Genomic DNA, 26,184 nt, shown 5'->3' on the forward strand with positions numbered 1-26,184 from the left:
CTGGTCTCCTACAGGCGCTGTCAACCACTGAGATAAGAGAGCAGGACGGCACAGCAGGACTCACAAGCCAGAACAAGGTGGAGGACTTTCTCTCCTGCTACTTCATATAATTTACCTAACACATAACATAACTTTACCATCAGCGCTCCAGCACGTGCCCATGCTGTGCTGCAGCTATTGCAGACTCCAATTCTGAGAGCTTTTGTCCCAAAACACAGGGTTAGGAGGAGGAGTTGCAAGCAGAAGCAGGGAGCTCCCTGCAGACGGACCGGAGCAAAGCGAGGTGCCGGAGATCTCCCTGGCAAGGCAGGGGAAAGACCCTGCTGAAGCCGAAGTGGGGAGGGAGCACGGGAAAATCCTGCCGCCTGGGAGAAGGACCTGCTTATGCTCCTTCTTTAAATTTAATCATCCAAACCGCCAGCTGAGAGCAAAACCTTTCCTGAAAGATAGCGTTGATGCTTCCTCAAAAAGCCTAAAAATGGGATCTTGATAACCAGCTATATAACCCAGCCAGGTAATGTCAAAACTGTACACTAAAATGGTCACAGCGGAGACACTGGCGTACCCTAATCCTTTAGGCAGGGACACTTAGCAGCGTCCTATGGCTGTGTTCAGTCAGTGAACAAGAACGTAGCTAACAGTCAAGTCTTTCTCCGACGAAGGGGTAACTTAAAACTATATGAGGGAGCGTCCAGCAATTTCTGCTCAGTCTCATCAGCTTACGTATGAACTGCTCCTGCAAATGTTTAACAGGCAGCAAAGACAGCGTTGGTCCCAGAGGCCAAAGCTCTTATACAGAGAGTCCGGCTTCTAGGTAGGTTTGTAACACAGCAGAAGAGAGAGAAGAAACTAAACATGTTATTATGGGCTCTGATCACAACATAGTTTGGTCAGCAGAGTTTACTGGGACCAGTTTACTGGGACCTGGTAACCCAGGCAAGGAAAGCATAAGGGCCTCAATTCCTGGGGAGAAGCTACAGTGACAGCAGAGAAACAAGCAGCCCTAAGGAGTTACATTAAATACTCTTTTTCTTCAAGTGGTACAATGCTTTAAAGAATCTTCTTAGTGACGAATGAATTTGTTGCTTTGGTACACTTACAAACTGCCCACTAAAAGCTTTTTACCACATACCCTTGGTAGAAAATGTAGAAATATTCCAAACAGTATGGGTGAAATAAGTCTGGTGGATTTCAGTAGGTGTTTTTCAATAGGACCAGAATTTCATCTTATTCTGTTATTACATTATTGTTTTTCTAAGTTTTTCTTTAATCCCTCCCCTCTAACAAGACCATGATTCACTAAGCTAGAGATCAACTTAACACCAAACCAGAGTACGGTCCCTAAAGGTAGTTTGGAAACCAAACTGAAAACAAGAACCTAACATTTGCCCTGAAGCCTGGGTACGCAAGGGCAACCGCACACCCGGACGCTCCCAGCAGGCGCTCTTCTTTCCATGTCAATAAGTTCTTATAACTCACCTTTGTTATCATCCTGTTCAAATTCTCTTTCCCCATGTAAGACATTTGCTGTGAAAGCACAATCTCTTGTTTCTGGATGATGCTGGTCAGACTACTTTTGCAGCTTTGGTATTGCTTCAGGAGCTCCAGAGCCCTTGCACACTGCTCCTGGCTATTAGAAAAGAGATATATTATTTACTGCCTATGCATAAAAGAGCAGCCTTAGCCTCTTGTCTGCTTTCTTCTCCTATATTCAAATATGCGAACAGTTTGGTGATTATGTTCGGAAGACAAAAAAGGAGAGGGATGAACCGCACCAGTCACAAACCCTGCGACGCTGTGAGATACCTGTTGTGGGAGATGGACAATTTTTGGAGCCAGAGATGCCCCCTGCCATTCTACAGCCCTCACTTACGTTTAACTGTGATGTGACCTGAGCAGTTCAAGTTTATTTGCCACTTCCCACCTGCAGGTTGAGTGCAGTCACCAGTGAGCGGAAATACAACGTGCAGCAGATGCCACAACAGCTTGGGGAGCGGACGGTGGGAAATGCCGTCTCTGCTCAGCCTGCAGCGGGACATCAAAGCCGACTGTTCACACTGACACCGGGGTAAGCCACACGGGTTAACTGGGACTGCCCCAGGCCATCCAAATCCTCCAAGCACTTTTAAAAATCCTAAGAAGAGGGCAGATGCCCTGGGTTATCAATCGTACCGCTTCCCAGTCCTCGCTGTTAGGCTTATCAAACCAAGCTCTTTCAGTCTTTTCCTGCAAAAGACACTCTCTATTTTCCTAGTTGTCCTTTTCCGTTTGTTTCAGTCTGATGATTTTTTTTTTTTGCATGAAATTCACAGCAAATAGAGAAGACATGTCACTCTCAGTAGCAGCCAGGCTTTTCTTTTGGATACTGATTCAGTCCAACACGTCACAGCATACCTGCTAAATGATGGCATTGTGATCACTTATAAATAAGTCATGTGCTTTGGCTGCAAACCTCTCTGTGCAATTCTTGGTGTTATGATAGTCTGCAGCATCATAATAGCAACATTTACTACTATATCAGCATTTCATTTACTTTAAAACACGGTCTAAGACTCTTCTGCTGTTTCATTTTTACAGGCAAACTCCTTACTGTACAACACTTTAAAATGTAACTTTTTTCCTTACCACTCAGCAAGCAACAGTTTTGTATCCTCCCATAACCTCTCTGTGACTCTGCACCGTTCCTTTGCTTCCTCTGCTTTTTCCTCTTTGATGTGTGGGAGCGTATTAGCAATTTCTCGCATAGCTTTCATTTCAACAGCAGCACAATCCAATTCCTTTTCCAATTCCGTTAATGATTTTATTCTATATTAGAAAAAAATGAAATATAGCCTTATATTAAAGTAGGTCTTTGACTTTTCTCCCCAATACAGTTATTAAGTTCTCTAGAAATTCATCCTGAGCTGCACCCACTGCCTATATTAAATGACACACTGACTATATTAAATGACATCATAAAAACTGTAATTTGATCTTCTGTTGGTGTAATTGGACAATCTTTCAGAGGAGTTATTCTGACCTTAGCCCTTTGAGAAAGTAATCCAAAATCTTAAATGCCAACAGATTCTGTATGAACATAGTTAATTATCTAAATTAAAATGTAAGTGCATTCCAGCCATCTTAAAATATGGTTTCAGAAAGGAAACTATGGCATAACTAAAAATAAGATCACAGTTTATAAGCTCTTTTCTCCCTCTTTTTGCACAGTAGTGACTTGTTTATTCATCCTTTGCAAGGCAGCAGAGAGCTCCTTTGAAACATCACAGGAGACATACAAATCACATCAGTAACTTTCTCAGTGTGCGGTAAAATAACACACAACTTCTGTAACGCGGAGTTTCCAGAGCGTGTGCTTCAGTGCTCACCAAGAAGACCTGTCCCCCTGTTTGACGCTTTCTTACTGAAAAATAAGATCATAGCACTTAAACTCCTCCTGTTTCTTCTTCATCCATGCTGCTTCAAACACACAAACACACACAGGTGTTTAAAGGAAAAAAAAAAATCAGAAAAGGCTTCCTTATTTAGGCTGCAACCCAGAGAAGCAACCATAGGCTCACAGTTTGTTTCACCAATGCTACGCAGATGTTTTAAGGTAGATACACTCAGGTTTCAGTGTTCTACTGCAGAGGGGCCATAGGTACTCTGAGTTCACTGATATTAAGAAATTAAAAGAGCTTTAAAAAAGAAGTCACCTTTGTTGAATAGCTGGAATTGTTGGATCCTTCAAGCCTATTTTGTTAATCCTGTCATGTAGATCCTGAATGTTTTTGAGGAGTTCACTACTTTTTGTGCAAAAAATCTTGTGTAAGTCGTTTTCCTCCCTGAGCGTCTGTTCACTTGAGTGATCGTGAGCCTCATTTAGCTCTTCAGATAAAGTCAGAACAAGTTTTTCACAGGAAGACTTTCTCCCACATTCAGCCTCTTCCAAGCAGATATCAACTCTTTTCAAGCGTTCATCCAAACATTTAGCCTCTTCTGCCATATGAGAAACTTCTTGCACAGCCTCCCTCCATGCCTTTCCTTGTGTTGCAGGTTGACCTGAGGGATCTACAGGATGTTTAATGGAAAACTGAATCTTCCTCAACGAGGCCATAAAAGCTTCCAGATCTTTTAAGACTGTTTCCCGAATCTGCATTTTATGGCTCATCTCTTCAAGTTGGTTTTGATAATAAACCATAATTTTACTTGCCGCTTGCAGATCTATTGGATTAAATTCATCTCTTGCTGAACTGTCTAGGTGTTCCAATTGTTTGCACACTTCAATCTGATTTAATATGGATCTCTGGAGCTCCTGAAATCGAAAGACCCACCAACAGTGTTAGCAAGTGAAAGAGAACCCATATCCTGTATTTCCAGCTGAAACCATGGCTGGAAAACAAATTACACAAATCCAAATACAAAAAACAACAACAAACAGCAACAAACAGATTGTTAAAAGAATAAAGGATAGTATCTTCAGGATTTTGGTGTTTGGTATTTTCATTGTAATTTAGGACTGTGGGAGATCTAGCTATGAAAAAGGTATCAAATGCAATTGAGTTTATGAAATTTGTGTTATTATGCCTATTTGCTAACAGATACCGTGCCATATCACAAAGCCAGCCATAAGCCACTACAGGGCAATCAGAAATCATTAACGCAGAATCACTTTGTTATGGCAATACGTAACTATGCTAAAGAGCATCACTAAGAAGGAAGTCTGAATTTTGGTGAAGGGTGGGAAGAAGAAGAAATATCAGATAAAATGGTATTCCCCACACAAGGAATTTGAGCATCATTATAAAAAGCCCAAGTCTCTTGCCAACAACCAGATGAAAAGGAGAGAAAGATGACAAGAGTCCTGGGAATGAAACTCAGCAGGCTCTCACAGCGGGAGATCACTCCCAGCACAGGTTAGCATGTAGATGATTGTTCCTTCTGCTGCCTTCTAAATCCTTTATGCTACACTTCTGGAGGAGACTGATGTGTGTTTAGCAGTCTCCTGGTGAGGTTTGCACGTTATCTGGTTACAGCGTTATGCAGCCCTCAGATGAAGCATTGTAGGCCAGTGCGGTGAAACTCCAAGTGTGCAGAAAGCAGGGAATAAATGCAGGGCCTTTCCAGATGGGAAGAGCAATCTCAGACAGACAGCACCCATCACTGTGTTCCAGAGCTTCAGAGACCTCAACCCTGCTCAGCTCGAGAGCCAAGTGCAGACAAAGGCAAACTTTCAGTGCTGGGCAGCAGTTTCTGTGTTCAGCCGGGAGAGCACATCAGGATCAAAACAACATTCATCATGCCTAACAGACAGACCAAGGGCTCAGGCAGAGGGTATTTATAGCAGCTTAAAATGTTACTGCACATAAGCAAGGCTGCCAAAACTGTCCTGGGGTGTGCTCACGCCCCTCAGCAGATATGGCGCAATGCAGCTGAGGTTCGCTCACAAACTAACACCCCACTGTACTTCCCAAAGCTGTGGCATTTGTCATGGCTCAGCTGACACACGGTAATTTAACCATGAGACTGAGCCCTAAAAATATTCACAAAGAACACTGATTCAGATTGTAAAACGCAGAGGGAAAAAAAAAAAAGCTAATAATGGTATCAATCATGGCAACTGTAATTTCTTCCAAACAGCGCATTATGATACACAGCCAGGTGAGAACAATGCAACACCAGAACAAAGGAAAGTCATAAACAAGAAGGGATGTTCATGACTATGCTCTTTACAGTGGGGGTCCCTGTCTCTACAGGAGTAATGCCATTTAAAGCAAGGGGAGTATCATGCTCTTAAGCATTACAAGCGTGGGAAGTTCTGTAAATGGTCTCAAATTCCTGAATGAGAAATCCCACTAAGTTTTCTAGTTCTTAGCCATATTAAAAATAGCTCTGGCCAGGGCACCGTCTCTGAATTTCCCCTTACCTTTAGTTCCCTATATGCAAGATCACTATTCATCAAATTAAACTGCTGGATGTCCTTTTTGTTCAGCCGCTGATCTAATTCACATAGAAGAATGAATTCATTTTCTATTGGCAAAACAATTTCCAAAGCAGTCCTTAAAGAGTTTGTTCTACAAGAAAGGTAAAGAAACATGAACTGGAAAAGCAAGTAAGGAAAGACACAGGGCAAAAAGCCACAATGTCATTGTGATTGACTGTCTAATAGAGCTAGGTAATAATCCTCCTCCTCCTGAAGTCAACAGGAGTTTTTTCATTGATTAATAAGAGAAACAGAGTGAACCACAGTGAATTTAATCGGAAGGTTGAAGGAATAATGATAACCTTGGGATTACAAAGATCTAGCCCTGAGCTGCTTGCAGAGATTCATGCCATCTGCAAGGTATGTATGTGCGTATTAAGATAAGATTAATTTTATGCGATTAGCGTGTAAGACAGAGTTAAAAATGTGCAGGCATTTTCTGTAATGCACACTATTCCCTTCACAATACACTCTTCAATTACGTTACAATCAACTATAGCTTAGCTAATATCACGCAGTGTTATTTTCTACCTGGCACTTATAATATCCTGAAGCTCTTTCCATTCCCCTTTTAGCTTGCTTCTTCTTTCAGAGATAGCAGCCAGCTCCATTTCATCCACGAGATTTTCTAAGGTAGATGCAACGTTTTCCAATTGTGTCCAGCCAGAATGGGTTTCACTCTCTATGATCTGATAGATATTCAGGGTTAAGTGAATTAATATGATATCATATTTTACCACAGGCAGGTCAGTTCAGAAAATTACTGTCACAAGAGTTACTGCAGACAAAGCTGAAAACATCACCTGTAGTTAAGAGTGTCTATTGCTGTCTTTTTCTAAAGGCTCCATTTTCAGTTGCATGTAAATCTCTACCAACGTTTTATACTGAAATTTTCCATGTCAGATGTATGCCTTAGTTGCATTTTTTAAAAGGTTCACTAAATATGGCTCAGCCATTTTGCTATAAGAATTCTAGCTGTCTAAAAGAACAAAAAACAACCTTAGAATTGAACCAAGTTCTGAGATGCTAGATAACCTGTGCGCTCACCGGAAGGACTTGAGAAATTGCAGTAATGAATGCCCCAACATCAAATATGTGCCTTTTATCATCCCCTTAAGGTTCTCACAAATCTGATCAAGTCAGAAGTCTTTGAACAGTTTCATTCTGCACATGCACTGTCAGCATCTGATAGTTCAACTCTCTGAAGGCTCCTCCTGCCCTGAGCATGGTCCATCATTTGCCACTCCTGCATGAACACGGCAACATTACCCTACCTCTCTTCACCCCAGAAAGAGCAACAGCAGGTGAGGTTGCTCCAGCCCTGGGCTGAGCAGGACATATACTCTTTCCATTTCTGGGGCCATTATAATAGCAGGCAATCAGGAGAGAAACCATCACCCTGTGTTCTTCACGGACCACTTCTCTGGCCCAAGGAACAAGGAGGAGGAGGAGTAAGAGAACAGCATTTGACTTTGCAGTCTTAATTTTGCTTTTGTATGTCTTAAATGTAGAGGATAAACAAAATATTCATGTTATCAGCATTTCAGATTCTTACAAATGACAGCAGTACTACGAGAATAATTTTCAGCCTCCTTTGGATTTTGGGTCCCTTATATTTTCCAGTGCAAGATCAGACTGCACCATAGGGAGTTTAAGCATACTGGCAATAAAGCTGCTTTCTTTAGTTATTCTTTCCGTGAGACCCACTCCAGCCTGCAGATCGTAAACTGAGAGCCCCTGCACTGTAGTAGTTTTGTATATCGTAGGCCAATTTCTTCTTTCAGTCACACTGGCACAACTAAACCGTGAAGGAGGAATTCACACCTGCCAAATGTCTGATTTCCCTCTATTCCTAATAAAATTGGTTGTGCCAATTGCTCCTTATCCCCGGCAGTAAGTGTAACACATAGAAGGTAAAGGCTCTACATGAGAAAACAACAGTTCAGGCATAGAGTACGTTTTTAAGAGATAAATACTTACCTGTAGCTCAAGCAGCTTATTCTGAAGGCATGAAGTGCCTTTTACTTCATCAGTAAAGCCAGACGCTACTTTATCTCTGCTGATTTGTAAAAGTTCCTCCAAGTTACTTCTCTGTGTGTTATAACTAAAGAAAGAGACAATCACTTTCAGAAAGAGTATTATCTCTGTTTTAACGGGATGTGGCACGGATTGAAACCTGCTGACCAATAGATTACCATATAAAACAGGCACAGTCTATTACTAATGCATATTTTAACCCCCGTCCCAAATTAATGGTCATAAATGAGCAATATGTAGGAGGGCTGAGAAATTGCTCGGCTGGCAAATTTTCACGTACGAATGCCTTCTTACATTCTCTAAATTCAGTTTTATGCATGTAAAAATAACAGTTCTCTAAAAAATTCACCTTTTTCAGTTTTTCCAATTTTTACTTTTTATTTGGACTTATTAGTAAGGCAGACCCAACAAAAGAGCAGAAAAAAATCTCTAAGCTCTAAGTGTTCTTGCTACAAAGTCCTAATGTATACAGCATTTAACTACTATAGTGATTCTTTATCCATTACAAAGTAAGAGTAAATAAATTGTAGTAGAATAAGAAGAGAGTTTTGCATAGGAAAAGTGCACTCTTTCAATTCATTTGTAAATTTATAGCATAGTACCATCTCTTAATATGAATGCCTTTTATCTTTTAAAAATTACCTCTCTAATAAAGCTGGTAAGGGCAAGCCACCATCTTCCTCAAATTTCTTTGCACAGCTTTCTCCATTCTGATGAGTCACAGCTGTTTCCCAAACTATATCTGAATCAGGTCTTGATGTCTAAGCAAAAACAAAAAAGGTAACAATGAACTCTACTTCATGCTGTGCCAATACATCAGTAGATATCCGTGAATTCCTGAAAGAAGCAATCACTTCATGTGAAACACTCCCAAAGGAGATAAGAGATTCCATTCATGAATACAACATGTGTTTAAACAAAAGCATGAACCAAAAGAGCAAACTCTGAGCACTTGCAGCCAGGCTATTCTTTCCTTCCATACTGATGCTGGGTCTCAGCAGACACAACCACCCCGTCACATCTTTGGCAACGTGAGCCACCGGAGCAAATCTTTGCGGCAGCTCCATGGCCACCCTTGGGCAGTCCCGAGGTACTACCTCCCGCAGCTTTGTTGGGTTGCGTGTACCAGACGGCTTCTCATTTCTCTTGCCCTTGCTAACAGGATGTACTCCTCAATTTGAGGCTGGCTGCTATTGGCTATACACATGATACTTTGCTCATCTGTGAAGGAACAGATTTCATCATCATATCGGGGTGATATTTGTAGTCTCATGACAGATCTCCCTTCTGACAGCCATTTTCTCCATATCTTCAAATTTGATGTTAATAGAATGGTTCTCTTCCCATAAACCACCAGTGTGGACTTGGTCTGCTGAGCGCCATACTGTCTATCTGCAGCTTTACTCCCACAAATGCGAAATGAAACATCTTCTGCAGCATCCAAATGACAAACTATTGCATCTTGTCTCTCTTAGCACTTTGTTCTAAAAAGCTACATGCGTTCTGTTTTTCCTCACATTTTTTCCCACACTATTTTTCCTCTCTGTGTCCTCTGCGACTTGTTCATGTTACTGGGCCACTAAAGGGACTTACACTTGAACATATAGCTTCAGACACAGTTATTCCAGCTGAAAATCACTCTTCAGAAAAATATAATGCAAAGTTGGGGTCCCACTTATATCTCTTCAGGATACCTAGTGCTATTCCTTGCATGTGAATGACTTATAAATTGATGGATTTCAGTAGAGGAGCTGCAAGTTCCTTACAGCAGATACTTTTAAGGATTTTTTTAATCTACATTCCCAAGCACAGTGGGTTTCTGATCTGTGACCAGAGGTCTGAGGTCCTACCATAATATCAATAACAGCAGAAATAATCACAGTGAACAAGGATTGCATACCTCCTGCTCTGAAAAGATATCCATTCGCTGAGAAGAACCTGGACTTTCTCCATTCTCAGAAACAAAAGAGGAACCCCTAAGGTTTGAAAGAAATTTCAAATTAAGAATAAGAGCAGCTATGAAATATAAGAGGAAAAAAAAAACACTCCGGCTAAAGATTAAAAATTAACAGTGCAGCTATGTCAGTACTTAGGTGTTTCTGAAACCCAATATTAAATGTTTAAAAAATACAGCTGCCCTTAGTAGTACACATGGTAATGTGCTTGGTAGTACACTTACAATATCACAAAAACCATGCATATCTCTGATTTCAATGCGGCTATGACACCTCATGCACCCAGTTACCCACTCTTTCTTGGACGGCTGTCCTTTTCCAGCATGAGACAGCAGGGCTGCGTAAGTATCTGCCACAATGGGTTGAAGCTTTTCTAGCTTTTTTTCACACTCTGTGACCAGTGTTTGTATATCTGGGAGAGTTTCTTCTGCTAGTCTTCCCAATGTTTTAAGATCTTCTAATGACTTTTTAAGTCCCGTCAGGCTGCCTTCATGTGAAAAAAAGGCCTAAATGAAGAAAAAAATATAATAAACTCTTGTTAAATTATAAAGATACACAATTATTTCCATACATTCTTCTATTTTCATTGTCTTCTCAGATAAGTGCACTTAAGGTTTAAGATGTTAAACCAGGAGACAAACATTTATTTTCACTCAATTCTTTTTCATACGAAGCCAGGACAGAAGTGGAGAATTCTGGCAATATGTTCCCCAGTTGTACTCATAAAACTATATTGATTCTTGTCTGAGTTTGAAATGACCTATGTTACTACATTTTTAGCTATTTTGGGTCCCAAGGCCTGCTCTCATTGACATTAAAATACATCTTCTATTGATTACAGCAAAAGAGGAACTGGAAAATTTATTTAGACTATTCCTCATGAATAATTCTACTTTCTAGGATGAAGCTAAGATAGAATAAAAATCTAACAAAATTTTAAGCACAAAGAATGCATCTGAAAATGCTAATTTTTCTTTAGTCTTGGACATGTAATATTTGCTGAGAACAAACCCATAAGAAGCCAAGAGGAAACCTCCATTAAATTCAATGGAAATCAGAATTCAGCAGAGCTCCTTCTTACTCTTACAAGCAGTAAACTGGCCACATCAGCGCATCTCAAAGAGGACGATGAAGAAAAACATTAATAAGACTGAAATGTAAATCCCATTGCTTATGGAATATGTCAAGTTCACCATGGCTCACTCAGGCCAACGACACATGAAAGTCTTATGTCTAATTGCAGTTAATTTATGCGCAGCACAAACATGGGACTATTGCACTGTGGGGAAGATACTCTCAGTTCAAGGCACCTAACATTGGCTGTGCAACCGTAACAATTCAAGGGAGTCTCAGATCATACAGTCATTTCTTATTATTGCATTTTGCATAGCTAACTGCTTTAATACTTCAAGGGAGTTTCAAAAAAATTTTAATTGAAAAAATGCTACCATTCAAGTAACAAGGAGGTAACTTCAGCAGTCTACAATGATGCTAATACCTGAAGTCAGAAAGGCAAGGAGATCATTTAGGTGGCCTCTGGTCTGTGTTTGCACGACACTGAGCACCAGAGCCCTGCTCCATAAACAGAGATTGCAATAATGCACATAAAAAGGAGCAGGAAGGGCAGACAGTGCCTTCATACAGATAGGAAGGAAGGTGAGCAGAAAAGGAGTGTGTTAGGTACCTCATGTTCCTTGATGAGCCCTTTGGTTTTATCCATGCTGAGGAGTTTCTTCTCTTTACCTAATTGCTTATTGATTTTCTTAAAAGTTGCATTAAATTTCTTTTTTCCCCTTTCTACTATGAGCTGGATACAGGATATAATTTCATGGTGAACTGCCTGCAAAATTCAGAACATGTTATCCCTGTGAGATGGGGAGACAATACCACAAAGCAAATAAAAACGTCTAAACGTATTGTGACAAAAGATTGTTTTTCAAAGATGCCAGGCCTAATAAGAAGACCATGGACTCTCCTCCGTACATTATCTTACCTCCCATCTTTTACGAACATCTTTACTCTTTTCCTCCACTGCGAGCTTTTCATGATCAGATGAAATATTTTTCAGCTGTTCAGCTGCTTCCAAAAATTTGTTAAGAACTTTATTGTCCAAAGCATTGAAAGCCTCCTGCAAGAAAAGTATCAAAATGAAAAATAAACAGAATTGAATTTAGTTCTTTTACCTAACAAAATGACACCAGTAATACATAAAAACCATGCATAAAGTATGTATACATGGCATGTACGGGCTGTGATGGCCCTCACATGAATGGGCATAAGGGCATTCTCCACCCTTGCATACCTCCAGAAGGGTTGGAAACCATGCTTTCAGAGAAGAGGAAATCCTGTTCCAAGAGCTCCTCTTTTAGGAGTAAATTTGATACCAAAGGAGAAAGATTGAGGTCCCATGGACAGGGAAGATGCATGGCTGCGGGAAGGGTCTGCGCTGGTGTGGTGCAGTCTGGCAAGGTGCAGGGGCACTGTGGACTGCCTCCATGCTGTTCCCTGCACACAGCCAATAGGACTCGTTATGTACCACATGGCAACACTGATTTTAGGGACTTCCATTTTTGATACCTCAGTTAAGACTCCTTTTAAGAGATCTGGATTTTCCAGACTTTTCTTTACAAGCTAGCCAGTGGAAAAAAAGGGAGATTCAACATTTATAATGATGCTTTAAAAACTCGTCCAAGAACTGGGCCATGTGATTCTTGACAGGACTGTTTCTTAATAATTGGCAAAAGTGGCTGTAGTTCAGAACAGAAATCTGAGGATGATGGAGAAATTTAAGTAAGAGAACAGGATTCAGAAACCGAATAAACTGCTCTACAGATACACCAGTTGTGGAACTGCCAATATCCTATGTTATATATAAGTAAAGTCTTAACCCTAACACCACACAAATATTATTTTTATACTTTGCATTTCCTAAGATAGGTTTATTTCAGCAGGAAAATGAGATCAAAGATAAACACAGTTACTTTTGTGTCTTGTGCCTACTTGGTTCTGATAATACCTTCCTACTAATGAACAGAGGTAAGACAACTCATTTTTTGAGAAGGAAAAATTCCTAGTTCAAGTGACATAGGAAGCCCTATGAGAATGCCTTTAGTGGTGGAAATGGAAAGCAATCTGGGATCACGAACAAACAATTTTTAAAATATTTCTTAGCGTTTATCATGATCGTACAAACAAAAAGGAATATACTGCTAATTAGAACATGCCGCTGTAGAGGTAAAGCTTAATCTTTCTCCACTGAAATTGTCTGCCAGGTTAATATACACTAGAAATGCTAAATCACAGAGTTGGGAAGAAAAGCATTAACAGCTATCAAAAATATCTGCTATTTTTCTTTAGGTGGTGTCTTTACCTTTTTGATATTAAATAACACTAAAAAATACTCCATTCTGCTGGCTCAGAAGCCAAGTACGGTAATGAAGAGAAACTCACCTCGTATCTTGAAATATGTTCTTCAGGGCTTAATTTCTGACTAACAAGTTGCACCGCCTTTGAAATGGAGGCTTCAAGGTCTTTCTGGGATTCTTCAAAATTGAGCAAAACCTCCTTTTCTGAGAGTCTCTTCTGAGATTTGGGCAAGACATCACTTATGTCACCCATGGCAGCCTTGGAAGAAAGAGACACTTTTCAGAACGTGCACAACTGTCACTAATCACATAAAGCTATTGCTTCATAACATCACTCAAGTTTTTCAAGTTGAGATACCGATCTTTGAAACGTTCCGCATTCTGCCCCGACAAGACTCTAGGAGACCAATTCCAATATTCTAAAAACATTTCTGTTTTACTTGAGTGAAAGCAGTCTTCCTAATCACGTAATGCTAAAATTAGAGAAGTCTGTGTATGATCAAGAAAAAATACCTCAATTTTGTCTCTGGCTTGTTTAATTCGTGCCTGCAGCCCGGGGTGAAAATGCTGTTGGGACACCTGACTTGAAGCATTTTGCGTCAGGGATTGAAAGATCTCCTCTGCTGCCACAACTTGCTCTTGGCATGAGGCTCCTCTTGCAGCCAAGCTCTGGTTAAATGAAAAACATTAGAAGCCTGCACAGTATTCATGTCTTTTTGTTTGAGAAACTAAACCGAAAAGCCAGCAACGATCATGGACGGTCAATTTTTGGTCAAAGAAAGATCTTATATTCCAACTATGGCCAGCATACATGATACTGCAAAATCTCTGTGTAGAGAGAAAGAAGTCTGCTGCCATCCACAGGGGATTCTGTTTGCTAACACATTCTTCCTGTCAATGTGATACCTCCCATGTCTTTGCCTCAGAGCCAATTAAAAGTAATCTTTAAACATTCTCTCACATCCCAGCCGCTTTCCAAATGAACATACAAACCACGCATTTGGATATGCATTGTCTAATCATGAAGTCTTCCAAATGTAAGCATATCAAGGCTCAGACTTTCTTGCAGTATTGACTCCTAACAGGCAAGAAGCAGCTGGGTATTTTGCATGCAAAAGTACTGTGCTGTATTTTAATATTTATCATGAAATGTCCCTATCAGAGCTGTTTTGATCTATGAATATGCAACACATTTTCGTGTTTGAAGCTGTCAGTTAGCACTCTTCTAATGATAATCAGTGCTTTACTCCCGATCTCAACCTATTGTACTGCAGGTAGGCGACCTGATCTCTTCTTCTCAGAGACAAAATCATACAATGCCACTCACACTTTTGGAGGCTGTATTTCAGCGTGCCTTTTGCCACTTTGACTTTTTTAACAAACTAGTCTCATCCTGCAAAATGAGGCTATTTTATAAATGTATATCCACAAATTACAAAAAGTTGCATATATTCTTTGCACAGGCTCACACCTCCTGATTATGTAAACTAAACACAGTGCAATGCACAAACTCAAAGTAAACTCACACTAATTCTGATTCAGGTTTATTGTAGGTGGATTTAGTATACTGAAGACCTGTGTTTACCCTTAGGGCTTGGACACAGAAGCTCCAGTGACACCTGATTCTGCCACTCACCTCCCTGCCACGAGATTATGCTACCCCTGCTGCAGAAATAGCAAGTGGGAACATAAGACAGTGCTTCAGCTTCTCCAGTGCAAGGCTGGCATCTTTCTTCAGCCTAACCTTCATTAGTAGGTGAAGGAAATAAATTAGACTTTGCATTGAAGCTGCTGAGTATATACATGCTTCCATCTGCCAGCTGTCAGAGGAAACACTAGTCCCTGGCAGAGAAAGAGGGCGGACAACAGAGACAAGTGGAAGTAGCTAGAGAATTCATCAGTGCTCACTGTGGATGTGCCAAACAACTGCCTATAAGCTGAGATGCACAAATTACCCAGCATGTTGTGCAAAAACCTTAAAGTATGTCAGTTTTTGACAGGTAAGCCTTGAATACAGCCACGCTACCCCCAATCCCTTCCCTGCACTGGAGGACAGGCGGTAGAAAGCGTGATACGGCCAGGGAAATTTTCATCTCAGCAAGTTCCAAAGTTTCAGTGTGCAGTGAGTGCTGTGCTGGAGAGGAAGTAATTAATACCACTCAAGAGCAAACTGCTGATGAACGGAATCAAGAGCATTTCATTGGCACTTGCTGTCATCTGGACATGCTGATGTTTGGAAGATTCATCTGTAGCTTGGCTGGGATGTTTCTGGCTGGGAAAGAACATCCGCATACTAACAAAGGCCTGACTGTTTAAGAGTGTCACAGCACAAAGTCCACCTTTGCTTTCACTTCACTGGTGACAGCTCATTTTACCCCAGCCACAAATCCACACTGAAAGATGAGAATCTGATAAATGGGTATTTTAAGCAGTATATTTCCGTTTTCACCTGCAAATACTCTTCTGTCTCAGGTTCCACATGTCCCTTGTGACGGATCTGGCAGAGCAGGCATTCGAGTTCAGCTGCCCAGCCGTCTACCCCTTTGAGGAGCACCTCAATTTTCTCCGCGGTCTCTGAGAGTCCCTTGGCCTTTTCAGCAGTGTCCACGCTTTCTTCACAGAGCTACGAACAAAGCGCAGGGTTAGACCCATTCACACCTGGCGTCTGCTCCAAAGGGTCTTTCCACCACCCTCCTCCAGCACACCGTCACCACTCTGCCAACTGTCTGGTTTTCACATCCGACAGAGGATGAAGGAGAAATATTCACTAAACTTACACCAGTAAATAAATGAGGAGAGGATCTGGGTGTGAGCGGAACAGCACAATGTGTGCCCATATGTCCAGCCCCCTCCCCTATAAGCAGGTGGCCATGGCCACTCTACCTACGGAGAGCAACTCCTGGCCTGCAGCACCCCCCAGGCTATGCCAGGGAACTGTCCCAGACGGCCACAGCTGGCAGGGTCAAACCTGGAGCAAGGAGCATGATAACGGTGTAATGGTCCTGCCAGTCACAGGCCAGAGCTTAAGCTTTTGCCCTTGCACCACGTTTAATTTTTATATATATATATATATATATACACATAATATATATATAGGTGTAGTCATAATGCCACAAAGCAATGCCAGAAAAATAACTCCTAAGTCCTTAAGCCCTTGTAAGGGTGTGAGAGGACTCTTTACCTCTTTTTGAATGTGACTCCTAAAAGCTTCGCTTGAAATGTCTGCCATATCACTAAGAGCTTTTATAGGAGACTCCAGATTTCCCTCACATTTGTGAACTTGCTTCATTTGATCTTCTTGCATTCTCAGTAACCTCATCTCCTGCAAAAATGTTGCAATTTTTTGCCACCGTTTATTGTCACAACACCTTTAAAATGTCACTGAAAGGCTCAAATTAGAAAATTAAAATTAAGAGCTCTAATGTTCTCAGGCAGAGTGGTAATGCCATTCTTGCAAAAGCATTCTAGGAAATGTTAGATATGTAACAGTAAGCAGGTTCTACAGGAATTTACAGCAGCCTAAAAACCTGTCAAGTGAGCTGGTGCAAAGTTGCACAACTTTAGAAACAGCTACAAAGCAATAATTACTTTATACCAGCTGAGGCACCTTTCATACAATTTAGCAAAGTTTCACAAGCTGTTAACAAATTGATTGCTTCCACCTCTAGAACTGAATAAAGAGCTTTATCCTGCAACAAAATATCCTTTTATAGGTGGGTTTAGAATTTCCATTTAAAATTTTGAATGTTTTTCATAGTATCATAAAGAATATTTAACTGAGGCACATATGAATGTATCTATATATACATATCTATGTATATGTATGTATGTATATCTATATATCTATGATATATAATACGTATCTATGTATTCTCCGTTCCGCCTGTTCTAAAACCGGCAATACTGAGTTGACTTAAAGGTTTACTAGCCTCTAAATAACAAGCTGAGAAGTTTAGAAAAGATCATTTTGAAGGCTGCATGGCAAAAGAGTCATATGAAGCTAGAGGGTTTGTTAACTTACAAACTGCGTCCTCTTGATGAACTTAGCCCATCTCCTGTTCAGTTTTTTCAGCTCTTTGGCAATATTTGATCCAACTTGCTCTTTGCTGACTTCAATGAGATAATTTCCAGCTTCATTTAAGGAGCCATGCACTGAATTCCAGTTTGCCAGAATCTCAGCAGGGATCTAGACAGAGGCATCGAAATCATTTAAAGCAAAACCTGGCTGAACGTTTATTCCCAAAATGAGAAACAAGAAAGCATCAGAAACAACCACTTTCATGTACAACGTTTTCCTTCCAGGAGTCTTCAAAGTATCCCTTTCCTTCACAACAAATAGAAACCTAACCACGTACCTCTTTCGGATGCTCATTCCGTTTTTCTTCCAGCCATGTCTTCAGTAGGTGGATGTTTTCTGTATAATCACTCCAGGAAGACAGAACTTTCTGTAGGGTACTATTTACATTGGAAATATAGTCTCTGCACATGGAAATCTTTGACTCCACTATCTTAAAAAGTTTGTTCATCTCTTGAGGATCACCAGCTAGGACATCAAACAGGAAATATCATTGTACATTTGAAAAGAGAGAGCTTAATTGCACAGAGTCAGTATTTTGCAGAAAATATAGGTAGGCAGTGGGAATTCAAACCGGTGAGAGCATATCAGTTCAAAATAGAGAGTCTTAAGGTCAGTTTATGTGCATGAACTCACCCAAGTCAGGACTGCTTATGTTTTTGTTTTTCAAATCTTCACAGATGTGAGTAGCAGTTTCTATCTGCTTTTCAAGTTTCTTTTCTTCAATGAAATTCTGCACAAAGTGAAAAGGAACTGGCATGGGTAATACTGACTCACACAAAACTAGGAAGGAAGCTTGAGATACGTTGTTTTCAACACGAGCTTAAAACTTGCAGGTTAAACGTAACCTGTGCATGTCCAGCAACCCAGCTGCACCCTTTAGCCTTCAGCTAGACCTGTTGTGTGCTCTGCTCATGCAGAGGCACTCTGGTGTGACTCTCTCTGCTCATGAGAATTTGAAACTTAATGTGTAACTCCATCCTCTACTGCCCTTTAGAGGGCTGATTTTTACTCATTGCCAGGCTGAAACTAGTGACACTTTGGGTGCCTTTCTGGGTCTTTTCCTCATGTCTTAAACTCCTCCCTATAGTTTACCAGCTGGAGGAAGACCATGAACCAGTATTGTAGAAATAACATGGTAATGAGTATTTGTGAAACTGACCAAATCAAGAAATTCTGAGCAAGTTAACACCATATTCCCGCCTCACCACAGGCTAAGGTTAACACTGCTCAGGAAAACTGAGATTTTATACAACTTCTTGTTGCCTCATTCCACAGTTCTGATACTGGTGGAATTCCCTCTAATTGAACTAGGGGTCTTCCAGCCTAAAAAGCCCTCAAGAAACTCTTTAGAAACTCCACTAAGATGGCACTCACAAGGAGTCCCATTAACTGGAGATGGAGCAATACCGGTGGCATCAGCATTTTTGTCTCTCGGCCTCTATTCTTGACATGTTTTTGGCAGTGTTTGGGGTAGGACAAAGCATACCCGCCCATAGGCTCTGTAAGAGCAGTAATATGCAGCCTCGAATTAATAACTTGAGCCCAGAAGGTGAGCTAAGCACAAAATATAACAAAACAGGACAATTTATATGCACCCGGAAGCATACAGAAGTCAGGAAGCTGCGAAGAGGAAGAGGCATCACCTACAGGCAGGATTAGCTGGCACGGCGGTAGTGGTTGTTTTTGAAGATAGCTGCCACTGAACTACACCAGAGAGATTTGTGTGGATTCCAGCTAGGAAAGGGCCACTACTGCTGGCTCTCTAAATAGCCTAGAAAGAAAGGGCCCCCAACCCCCAAAAAAATGAGGAGAGAGGAAATTATACATCCTCACAGCTGCATCTATTTCTCCAGAGTGAAAAACTCATTCAGAGCAAAATGAGAAGACTATGTGGAAACAAAGAATTTATGGACGTCTACCCATGCTCCTCTGCATAAATCCCAGATCTCACAAGAGCACTACGCTTCTCACCACTATCCTACTGTCTTCAAATGAGGACAGATGTAAGCCTGAATGAAACAGAGTGGGGGAAAAATGATTACTGTCAGGGTGCAAGTATGAAAGACCTATATTTTAAACTTACATTCCAATCTTCCAGCAGTGATTCCACAGATTCTTTTGTCCCATATTTCATGTTCCAGATATTTAGCTTTAACATGACCTCATTGGCAATAGCTGAGCACAGTCCATAGTGGTATTCGAGAAAGGTGTTTGAGTTCGTGAATGGAATGTTACTGAATCTGCAATCAGTAAAATGTTCCAGAAGTTGACTCAAAATTATTGGACATAGAAGGCATTAATGGGTAAGGCTTTTAGCCTAAAAACGTACAATTAAAGACATTATATGCAAACATCTATTTTGTTATGATGGAAGAAAAAATCTAAAATAACAACAGTTCATTTTTTTCAGTATTAACAATTTTGAGCGTTTCAGTCATGTCTGTTCCATTCTGAAGAAGCTTAAATAGCTAAAAAAGGGACATCTGCTATCTGCTATATCAAAGGGTCTCAGGTTAAGGACACAGATTCACTGGTCATTTTTGAAAACAGCTTCCGATAGTTACATTCCGATAGTTGCACAACCTGTAGATCTTAAACTGATTTTAAAAGTTAGGAACCAAAAAATGGACAGAGAAACCCAACCCCCAGTAAATTTTTTACACAGAAAATATTCACGTTTGCACAGGGCATCTAAGAACCTCCTGTGAGATGAGCTCCATTTTGTACAAATAATCAGGCATTCATTGGACCTATAAGTGAACCCGCTAGCTCTGTATCCCAGCCCACCTTAGTGCTTAGAAGGAAAATATGCTTTTTCTCCAAGGCATGGATAAATTATATGCTTTGTTCAGAATAACAGAGAGCAAGTCACTAGCAGAGTTAGAAGACAACACAGTCAAAGGAGAGGGAATTTGAGGATCACAACCTTCTTTTCATTTCCTCTAGCTTCTCAGGCAATACTAGTGGCATATTCTTCCCATCTTCATTCTTAAAGGATTGAAGGGTGTCCAAATGAGAATCAAAACAATCCATCAAGCTCTGGGGAGAAAAAGACATAGTAAGTCACTCATTTAAATGCTAGAAATCTGCAAGTCACCTGCTGTTACAGAGAGAGCTAGTAAGAACCAGTCAGCACAAGACAACGTTCCAGTGTTTTTTAACTATTACAGTAAAATGCAAGTATTGATTTCACCACCTCCAAAAATGCATATTTGCTAAAGGCACAATATGATTTATCTTTCACTGTGCATCTAGTTGTGTGGAAGGAACATGGATCTATACTAGCTATGGAACATGGATCTATACTAGCTATACTATCTGTTCTTTCCGCAGTTTTACCACCATCTTTAGAACTAAAAGGTGTCATTTTAACAGTTTCAAGATATTAAGATCTTCTTTGCTATGTGTTAGCAAAGACTGATGCAAAACCTTATGAATAAACATATTCTGTCATACTTGCTTAATACTTTATTTGAACGCTTAATAAATTTCCATTTCATACCATGCTTATATCAATGTCATATTAACCCTCTGATAGCCATTATCAAATGATTTGGGAATATTTTATGGACACGTGTCTCAGCACCAAATTCTCAAAATGACAAATTAAACATAAAATACCTCTGCATGGAAACTTTAACCTACATGAAGAGTTCCAGAAAAAATCAGTATTAAATACTGTTATCACCTAGGACTTGCAGATGATAGAAGAAAGCACGTACCACAGGGGATGAGATATTCATAAATAAATATAAGAATATAAGAATAAGCATATAAAGAAATATGCTTAAAAATACATTTCTGTGTAATAAAACTTGCCACAAAGCATGTTAATGGCAAAAGACTAAAAGCTGGGGCAGCCCTCATCCCAGACAGTACTGGACAGCTTTTAAATACTTGATTTTGCAACCTTAACACCATTTCAGTCAGACAGTTATGTGCATTGGTGAGTAATTTCCTTATCTTAAGATAAAGTAGAATTTCCATCATGAGGCACCACATTGGCAATCCCTACCTGAAACACATTAAAAAGACTGGACTAGAGGAATGGGGGGGGGGGGGGAAAAGCCCAAAAAGCTCTCAAGAGAATGTCTTCCCATCAGGAAAAACTGATCTGACAGAAATTAAATGTTTTGGGGTTCTTCTTAAGGAAGATAATGCTTTTATCTCCACGTTCAATGGGACAAAATACCTAAAACAACTAGATCTCTTTCCTTCTCTCATTCTTAGAAATGATTTAACTACTTAGGCTGAACAACACAAATCATAGATCAAATGGCTAAAGTTTGGCAAAGCTGCTATCAATTAAAAAGCCATGTCTCACATCAGGAACTGACCAGCTACAGTACAAAAAAGTGGTGTTGACAAGTCACTCGCAAAAACTTCTAGTTCACATCCTTTCAAATCTACATCAAGGACATGGCACAAAAACATCCACCTTCCCAATGGTTGTTCATACAGAAAGAATGTACAACATTACATTGATCCATCAGGCATCCATTCAGCTACTTTTTCTGAAGTCTTCACACTCAAAAGGATGCTTAAAATGTTATCAATGTAAAGATTTCAAGATCAGAACAAACAACTTGCAAGGAAGGTATCGAGGTATCAGAATACCTTCCATTGCTGCGAGTGGAATTGCAGACTGACTCAGCAAGCACTTAACTTAACCACATAAGCTGCATGAACTCACTGGAATGTAACCCTGAGCCCAAGTGCTTTTCTGAATAGCTATGTATCAAGCATAGATTTAAAGATAAGCATGTGGTTACCTGCATTATTACTTAACAAACAAACAAGCTGCAGGAGCCACATAAAAAATAATACCACAATTTACTCATTCAGAGAGTATTTTAATTTAATCTCACCCCAGTGAAATCAGAAACCTCCCTTATAGACCCAAGTAGTTATTTAATTAAACTACTCATTGTTCAAAAATCTAAGATATCTTCAGAAGGGCTCTTCATCTTCAGAAGATAAACATATCCACACCACTTCCCAAAATGTCAACATCAACTCCACAACAAGTGCTTTGCTAGGTCAGACTGGAGAGGAATGTCCCTTCAGTGATCAGCATACCTTAAATATTACAATTATTTCTCTGAAGAGAGACATTGCTTTAAAGGGGTCCTGCAAATCAGGCAATTCTTCTGCCTGCAGATGTTCAATCTCCTGAAGCCAGGCCTCAATGCCATCCAGAGGAGGGGGCAACATCTGGTCCAGCTTTGTTTTCCATTCATTAATCTTAAAAGAGACAACAAGGGATTAAATTTCTCACTATTACTTTCTTCCCCCTCCCCAAGGTACCGATATATGCTCCATAAGCTGATGCTCTAGACACCTCAGAAAAATAAAATGTCACCCTTCAGAAAAGGAGCTTCCAGTGAAGGCTGCTGGAAATCAGCTATGTTTACCAGAGACTCAGATTTGCTCCTCAGCCTGTGATCTCTGAAACGCTACAAGAAGTTCGGCAGTTACCATCCTCAGCTGGTGACCACCTCAAAGCCCCACAACCGGAAAGTCTGTAGTAAATTATTGGCAAAATGGAGGTGAACAAAGCATGCTGCGGACAGCTTTCCATCACAGGGGATGACAGTGAAACACCTCTGCCATGAAGAGATTATCAGCAAGGCCTAGCACATCCTCCCTCAGGCACAGAGACATAACACAGTCAACCTCACTGCAAAGCACTGACCAGATCTAACTATACCACTATCCATGCTGTGGGAAAGATTATTCTAACACAGTTTTCCCAGTTGCATCATTATCTGAGCCATAATTACATCCAAAAGAACCTTTTAAGCATAAATAGCCAAAACCTCTGATGTGAAGGCTGCTCAAATTCAAAGATAATCAGACGCAGGCCACATTTTGGAGACTTCTCACAGTCCTGAGGCTTGGGAAGTAGAAGGGTAATACACAGCCACTTTCTGTCTCCTCTTGGGCACTATATACCACTCAGTCTGCCTGGAGTTCAGGTTCAGGGTCAATCCCACCTTTATCAGTTCAAATAAGATATCACTTCCCCTCTTTTCCCTCGTGTCAGTTCCTGGGGCAGACTTAGTGTTCTTCATCAAACACGGTCATACTGATAATGAAGAGAGCTAGAACTGCCTCTGACCTGAGAGATCAGTTTATGCCACTCTTCTCTCATCTGCTGCTGGTCTTCGCTTAGCTCAGCTACACTCGTTTTTGACGACAACACAGGCATAAAGGCTTTTTTTTCTTGGTTAAATGCTTCCATAAACGACATCATTTCCTACGGTTAAAAAGAAAGAATAATTCATTGAAGAAAACTTCAAACGGAAACTCCTGCAGTTCAGTATTGGCTTTGGATACGTCGGCATGACTTCTACTAACTTCAAAGGCTGTGATGCGTGGAAAGGCAAGATACCAAGAAGGTGGCATACTCAACTACAGGCAGCATTTGGGTCTGAAAGCACAGGTGTCATACACTAGTTAAATCTTCATTTAATATAACGCCAGTGCAGTCAGGACATGGCTTCTCCCCTCTTACCCAGAGAAGGGGAAAATTCCTCCCTTCATGGTCCCACATGGGCCTTTCAATTACAAACTCTGGCTATTAGGCCATATAAACCAAAGGAAATTTTAGTTTAGATGCAATCTATAGCCAACATTTCAAATACCCTTCTGTGACTCTAGTTGAGAAAACCTACCATTATTATTCTCACAACAATGGAGAAGGTGACACTGCAAAGGGCCTATGTGCTTGAATCTTGTCCATGTCTTCCAATTGCGTCAATTAACTAAAAGACACTACTTTATCCTCTCCAAAAACCTTGCTCTGCTCAGAAACCAAACAGTATATACCTATTTCCTTACAGAAATAACATTTTCCAAATCTTCCCTTAATCATTTTGGTGCGTTTACCAAATTCAATCTCCGGTTTCCAACTCTTTCGTTTAAAAGTTTATTTTAAATTTCAGTTTAGGAAATGAACATGAAAAGCTATGTTTCTGAGGATATATTTTTAATAAATCTTTTTGACTAAGCAGTTAAATATTTTTAAAGGGTCAGTGAAATGTGACTTACTTTGTACTTCTGGTAATATGTTTCACTCTCTGTGTCAATCAGCAACTTTTCTAACTTCTTTCCTTGTGCAGCCAACCAGCTTATGGCCTCTCTTACTTTTCCCTGGTAATCAGAGCAGAAAATTTCATTCTTCCATTTTGCAAGCCCTGTTTTTAATTTACATTGTGCCATAAAACAACACACAAGTGAACATATGATAAACCTCATTCAAATCCTTTGAAAAACAAAGAAAAATTCTTGGGGGCTCTAATGAGTTTTGCGTCAGCCACTATTTTAGAGCGAGGCCAAAGTTTTAAGCCTGGCACCTGCATATATAAAGGCATCTTAACCGAAAAGCCTGAATGCAGTCATATTAAAAGGAGATTATCAGCACAGAGATATGTGAACAGCCAACTAATGCATAAACTATCATGTGAGAATACAGAGAAGAGAGAACTTGGTTTTGAAACTGGTGTCCTCTGTGAATGACAACTGCTGTCTGCTCTACACGTGAGCTATTCAATTCAAAGCTGGTTGTTCTGCACATCTGCAAATCAGTCCCCCTCTACCCAGATACTTAAATATAGACTTCAGACTGTACATGAAGGCAACCAGGTTTGAAAACGTCCTCTGGAAGAGTTAAATGGCAAACAAGGCAGCCTGCACTGCAATTCCACCTGTGCCATCAAAAATCTATCACATTGAGTCTTGGGTACCACACAGGAGCATCAGGAGGTTCAAACCAGCTCAGCCCTGTAAGTGGCTGCACCAGAGGATCAAACCATGAACGATAGTGGTTACTGAGTCATGGGCAAAGAAAGTACCGAAATTCTTGGCAACTACGAATCGTTTAAAAGTGTCTCAGTGATAAAACACATGACATACCTGCATGTCTTCTTCAGATATAGGCAAATTCCTGGAGTATTGCAAAAACTGAGCCACGTAAGTCATGACTGATTTTTCATCTGGATTCATAATGTCAACATCTACAAGAGCCAATACACCATTAACATAATTATACAGTCCTCAGGGCCTGATCACATAATTACACGCTATAGTGCAGTTATTAAAACACACTAAGCATAAACATGCTTATTTTTCAGCAATTTAGTTAAAATACCATTGACAGAAATTAGTATGTTATAGATTTTTTTTTCCTTTGGAATACTGTAATACAACTTGATAAACTAATGAACAGCTTCTCCTTTGAATGGGGAAGTTTCATATCCTTTCTTCCGCATATTGTTCCTGCATTTCCTGTCAATTAAAAAAATCCTCAAAATTTGAAGTACACTCTGTGTTATACAATCAAGAACACCAGGTTTGAGCATTACAGTAAATATCAATGTTTCATTTCAAATCTGAACATAGCCTTATTTTTTCCTGTGTTACAAGCCAACACGTATCAGACTATATCACACTCCTTACAACAAAGAGATAAAAACCCAAATCATTTACCTTCAGGTTCAAGAAGCCGTGGAATATTCAACTCAAGCTCTGCAATTCTGAAAGCCTCCTTCAGATTTTCTTTATTGGTTCTAGTTTTTGCCTTCTCCATATCAACTAGACCTGGTCTTAAGGCATGGATGATGGCTAAAAAAGGCAGTCCACTTCGCCAGCTTGACTTGAAATCAGTCACACTGATAGAACCGTGCCTACCCCAAAAACAATTACAAATAACATGTCAAAGCCTGATTCTCGGATGTCATAAGTACAAATGTAGAAACACAGTATAAATTCAGTAAAACAGGGTGTGAT

The 26,184-nt window shown here is 40.2% G+C and overlaps 1 protein-coding gene across 1 annotated transcript in view; it reads right to left on the bottom strand.

Moving 5' to 3' along the window:
- The window catches only part of SYNE2 (spectrin repeat containing nuclear envelope protein 2), a 180,897-nt gene that overhangs the window by 132,633 nt on the left and 22,080 nt on the right, over positions 1 to 26,184 (bottom strand). Inside the window, exons 8-32 of the mRNA XM_068947334.1 lie at positions 25,885 to 26,081; positions 25,312 to 25,412; positions 24,448 to 24,549; positions 23,516 to 23,653; positions 22,474 to 22,638; positions 20,321 to 20,433; positions 19,478 to 19,634; positions 18,028 to 18,124; positions 17,672 to 17,859; positions 17,338 to 17,502; positions 16,498 to 16,638; positions 15,766 to 15,939; positions 13,830 to 13,985; positions 13,402 to 13,575; positions 11,945 to 12,079; positions 11,636 to 11,791; positions 10,246 to 10,457; positions 9,897 to 9,972; positions 8,639 to 8,757; positions 7,940 to 8,063; positions 6,491 to 6,648; positions 5,903 to 6,050; positions 3,693 to 4,291; positions 2,626 to 2,805; positions 1,480 to 1,630 (exon numbers count right to left, since the gene is read on the bottom strand). Coding sequence (XP_068803435.1) covers positions 1,480 to 1,630; positions 2,626 to 2,805; positions 3,693 to 4,291; positions 5,903 to 6,050; positions 6,491 to 6,648; positions 7,940 to 8,063; positions 8,639 to 8,757; positions 9,897 to 9,972; positions 10,246 to 10,457; positions 11,636 to 11,791; positions 11,945 to 12,079; positions 13,402 to 13,575; positions 13,830 to 13,985; positions 15,766 to 15,939; positions 16,498 to 16,638; positions 17,338 to 17,502; positions 17,672 to 17,859; positions 18,028 to 18,124; positions 19,478 to 19,634; positions 20,321 to 20,433; positions 22,474 to 22,638; positions 23,516 to 23,653; positions 24,448 to 24,549; positions 25,312 to 25,412; positions 25,885 to 26,081 — 4,126 coding nt within the window. The remainder of the gene's footprint in view (positions 1 to 1,479; positions 1,631 to 2,625; positions 2,806 to 3,692; positions 4,292 to 5,902; positions 6,051 to 6,490; positions 6,649 to 7,939; positions 8,064 to 8,638; positions 8,758 to 9,896; positions 9,973 to 10,245; positions 10,458 to 11,635; positions 11,792 to 11,944; positions 12,080 to 13,401; positions 13,576 to 13,829; positions 13,986 to 15,765; positions 15,940 to 16,497; positions 16,639 to 17,337; positions 17,503 to 17,671; positions 17,860 to 18,027; positions 18,125 to 19,477; positions 19,635 to 20,320; positions 20,434 to 22,473; positions 22,639 to 23,515; positions 23,654 to 24,447; positions 24,550 to 25,311; positions 25,413 to 25,884; positions 26,082 to 26,184) is intronic.

This window comes from Struthio camelus, chromosome 5 (genome assembly GCF_040807025.1).
Source record: "Struthio camelus isolate bStrCam1 chromosome 5, bStrCam1.hap1, whole genome shotgun sequence".
Classification (NCBI taxonomy): Eukaryota; Metazoa; Chordata; class Aves; order Struthioniformes; family Struthionidae; genus Struthio; species Struthio camelus.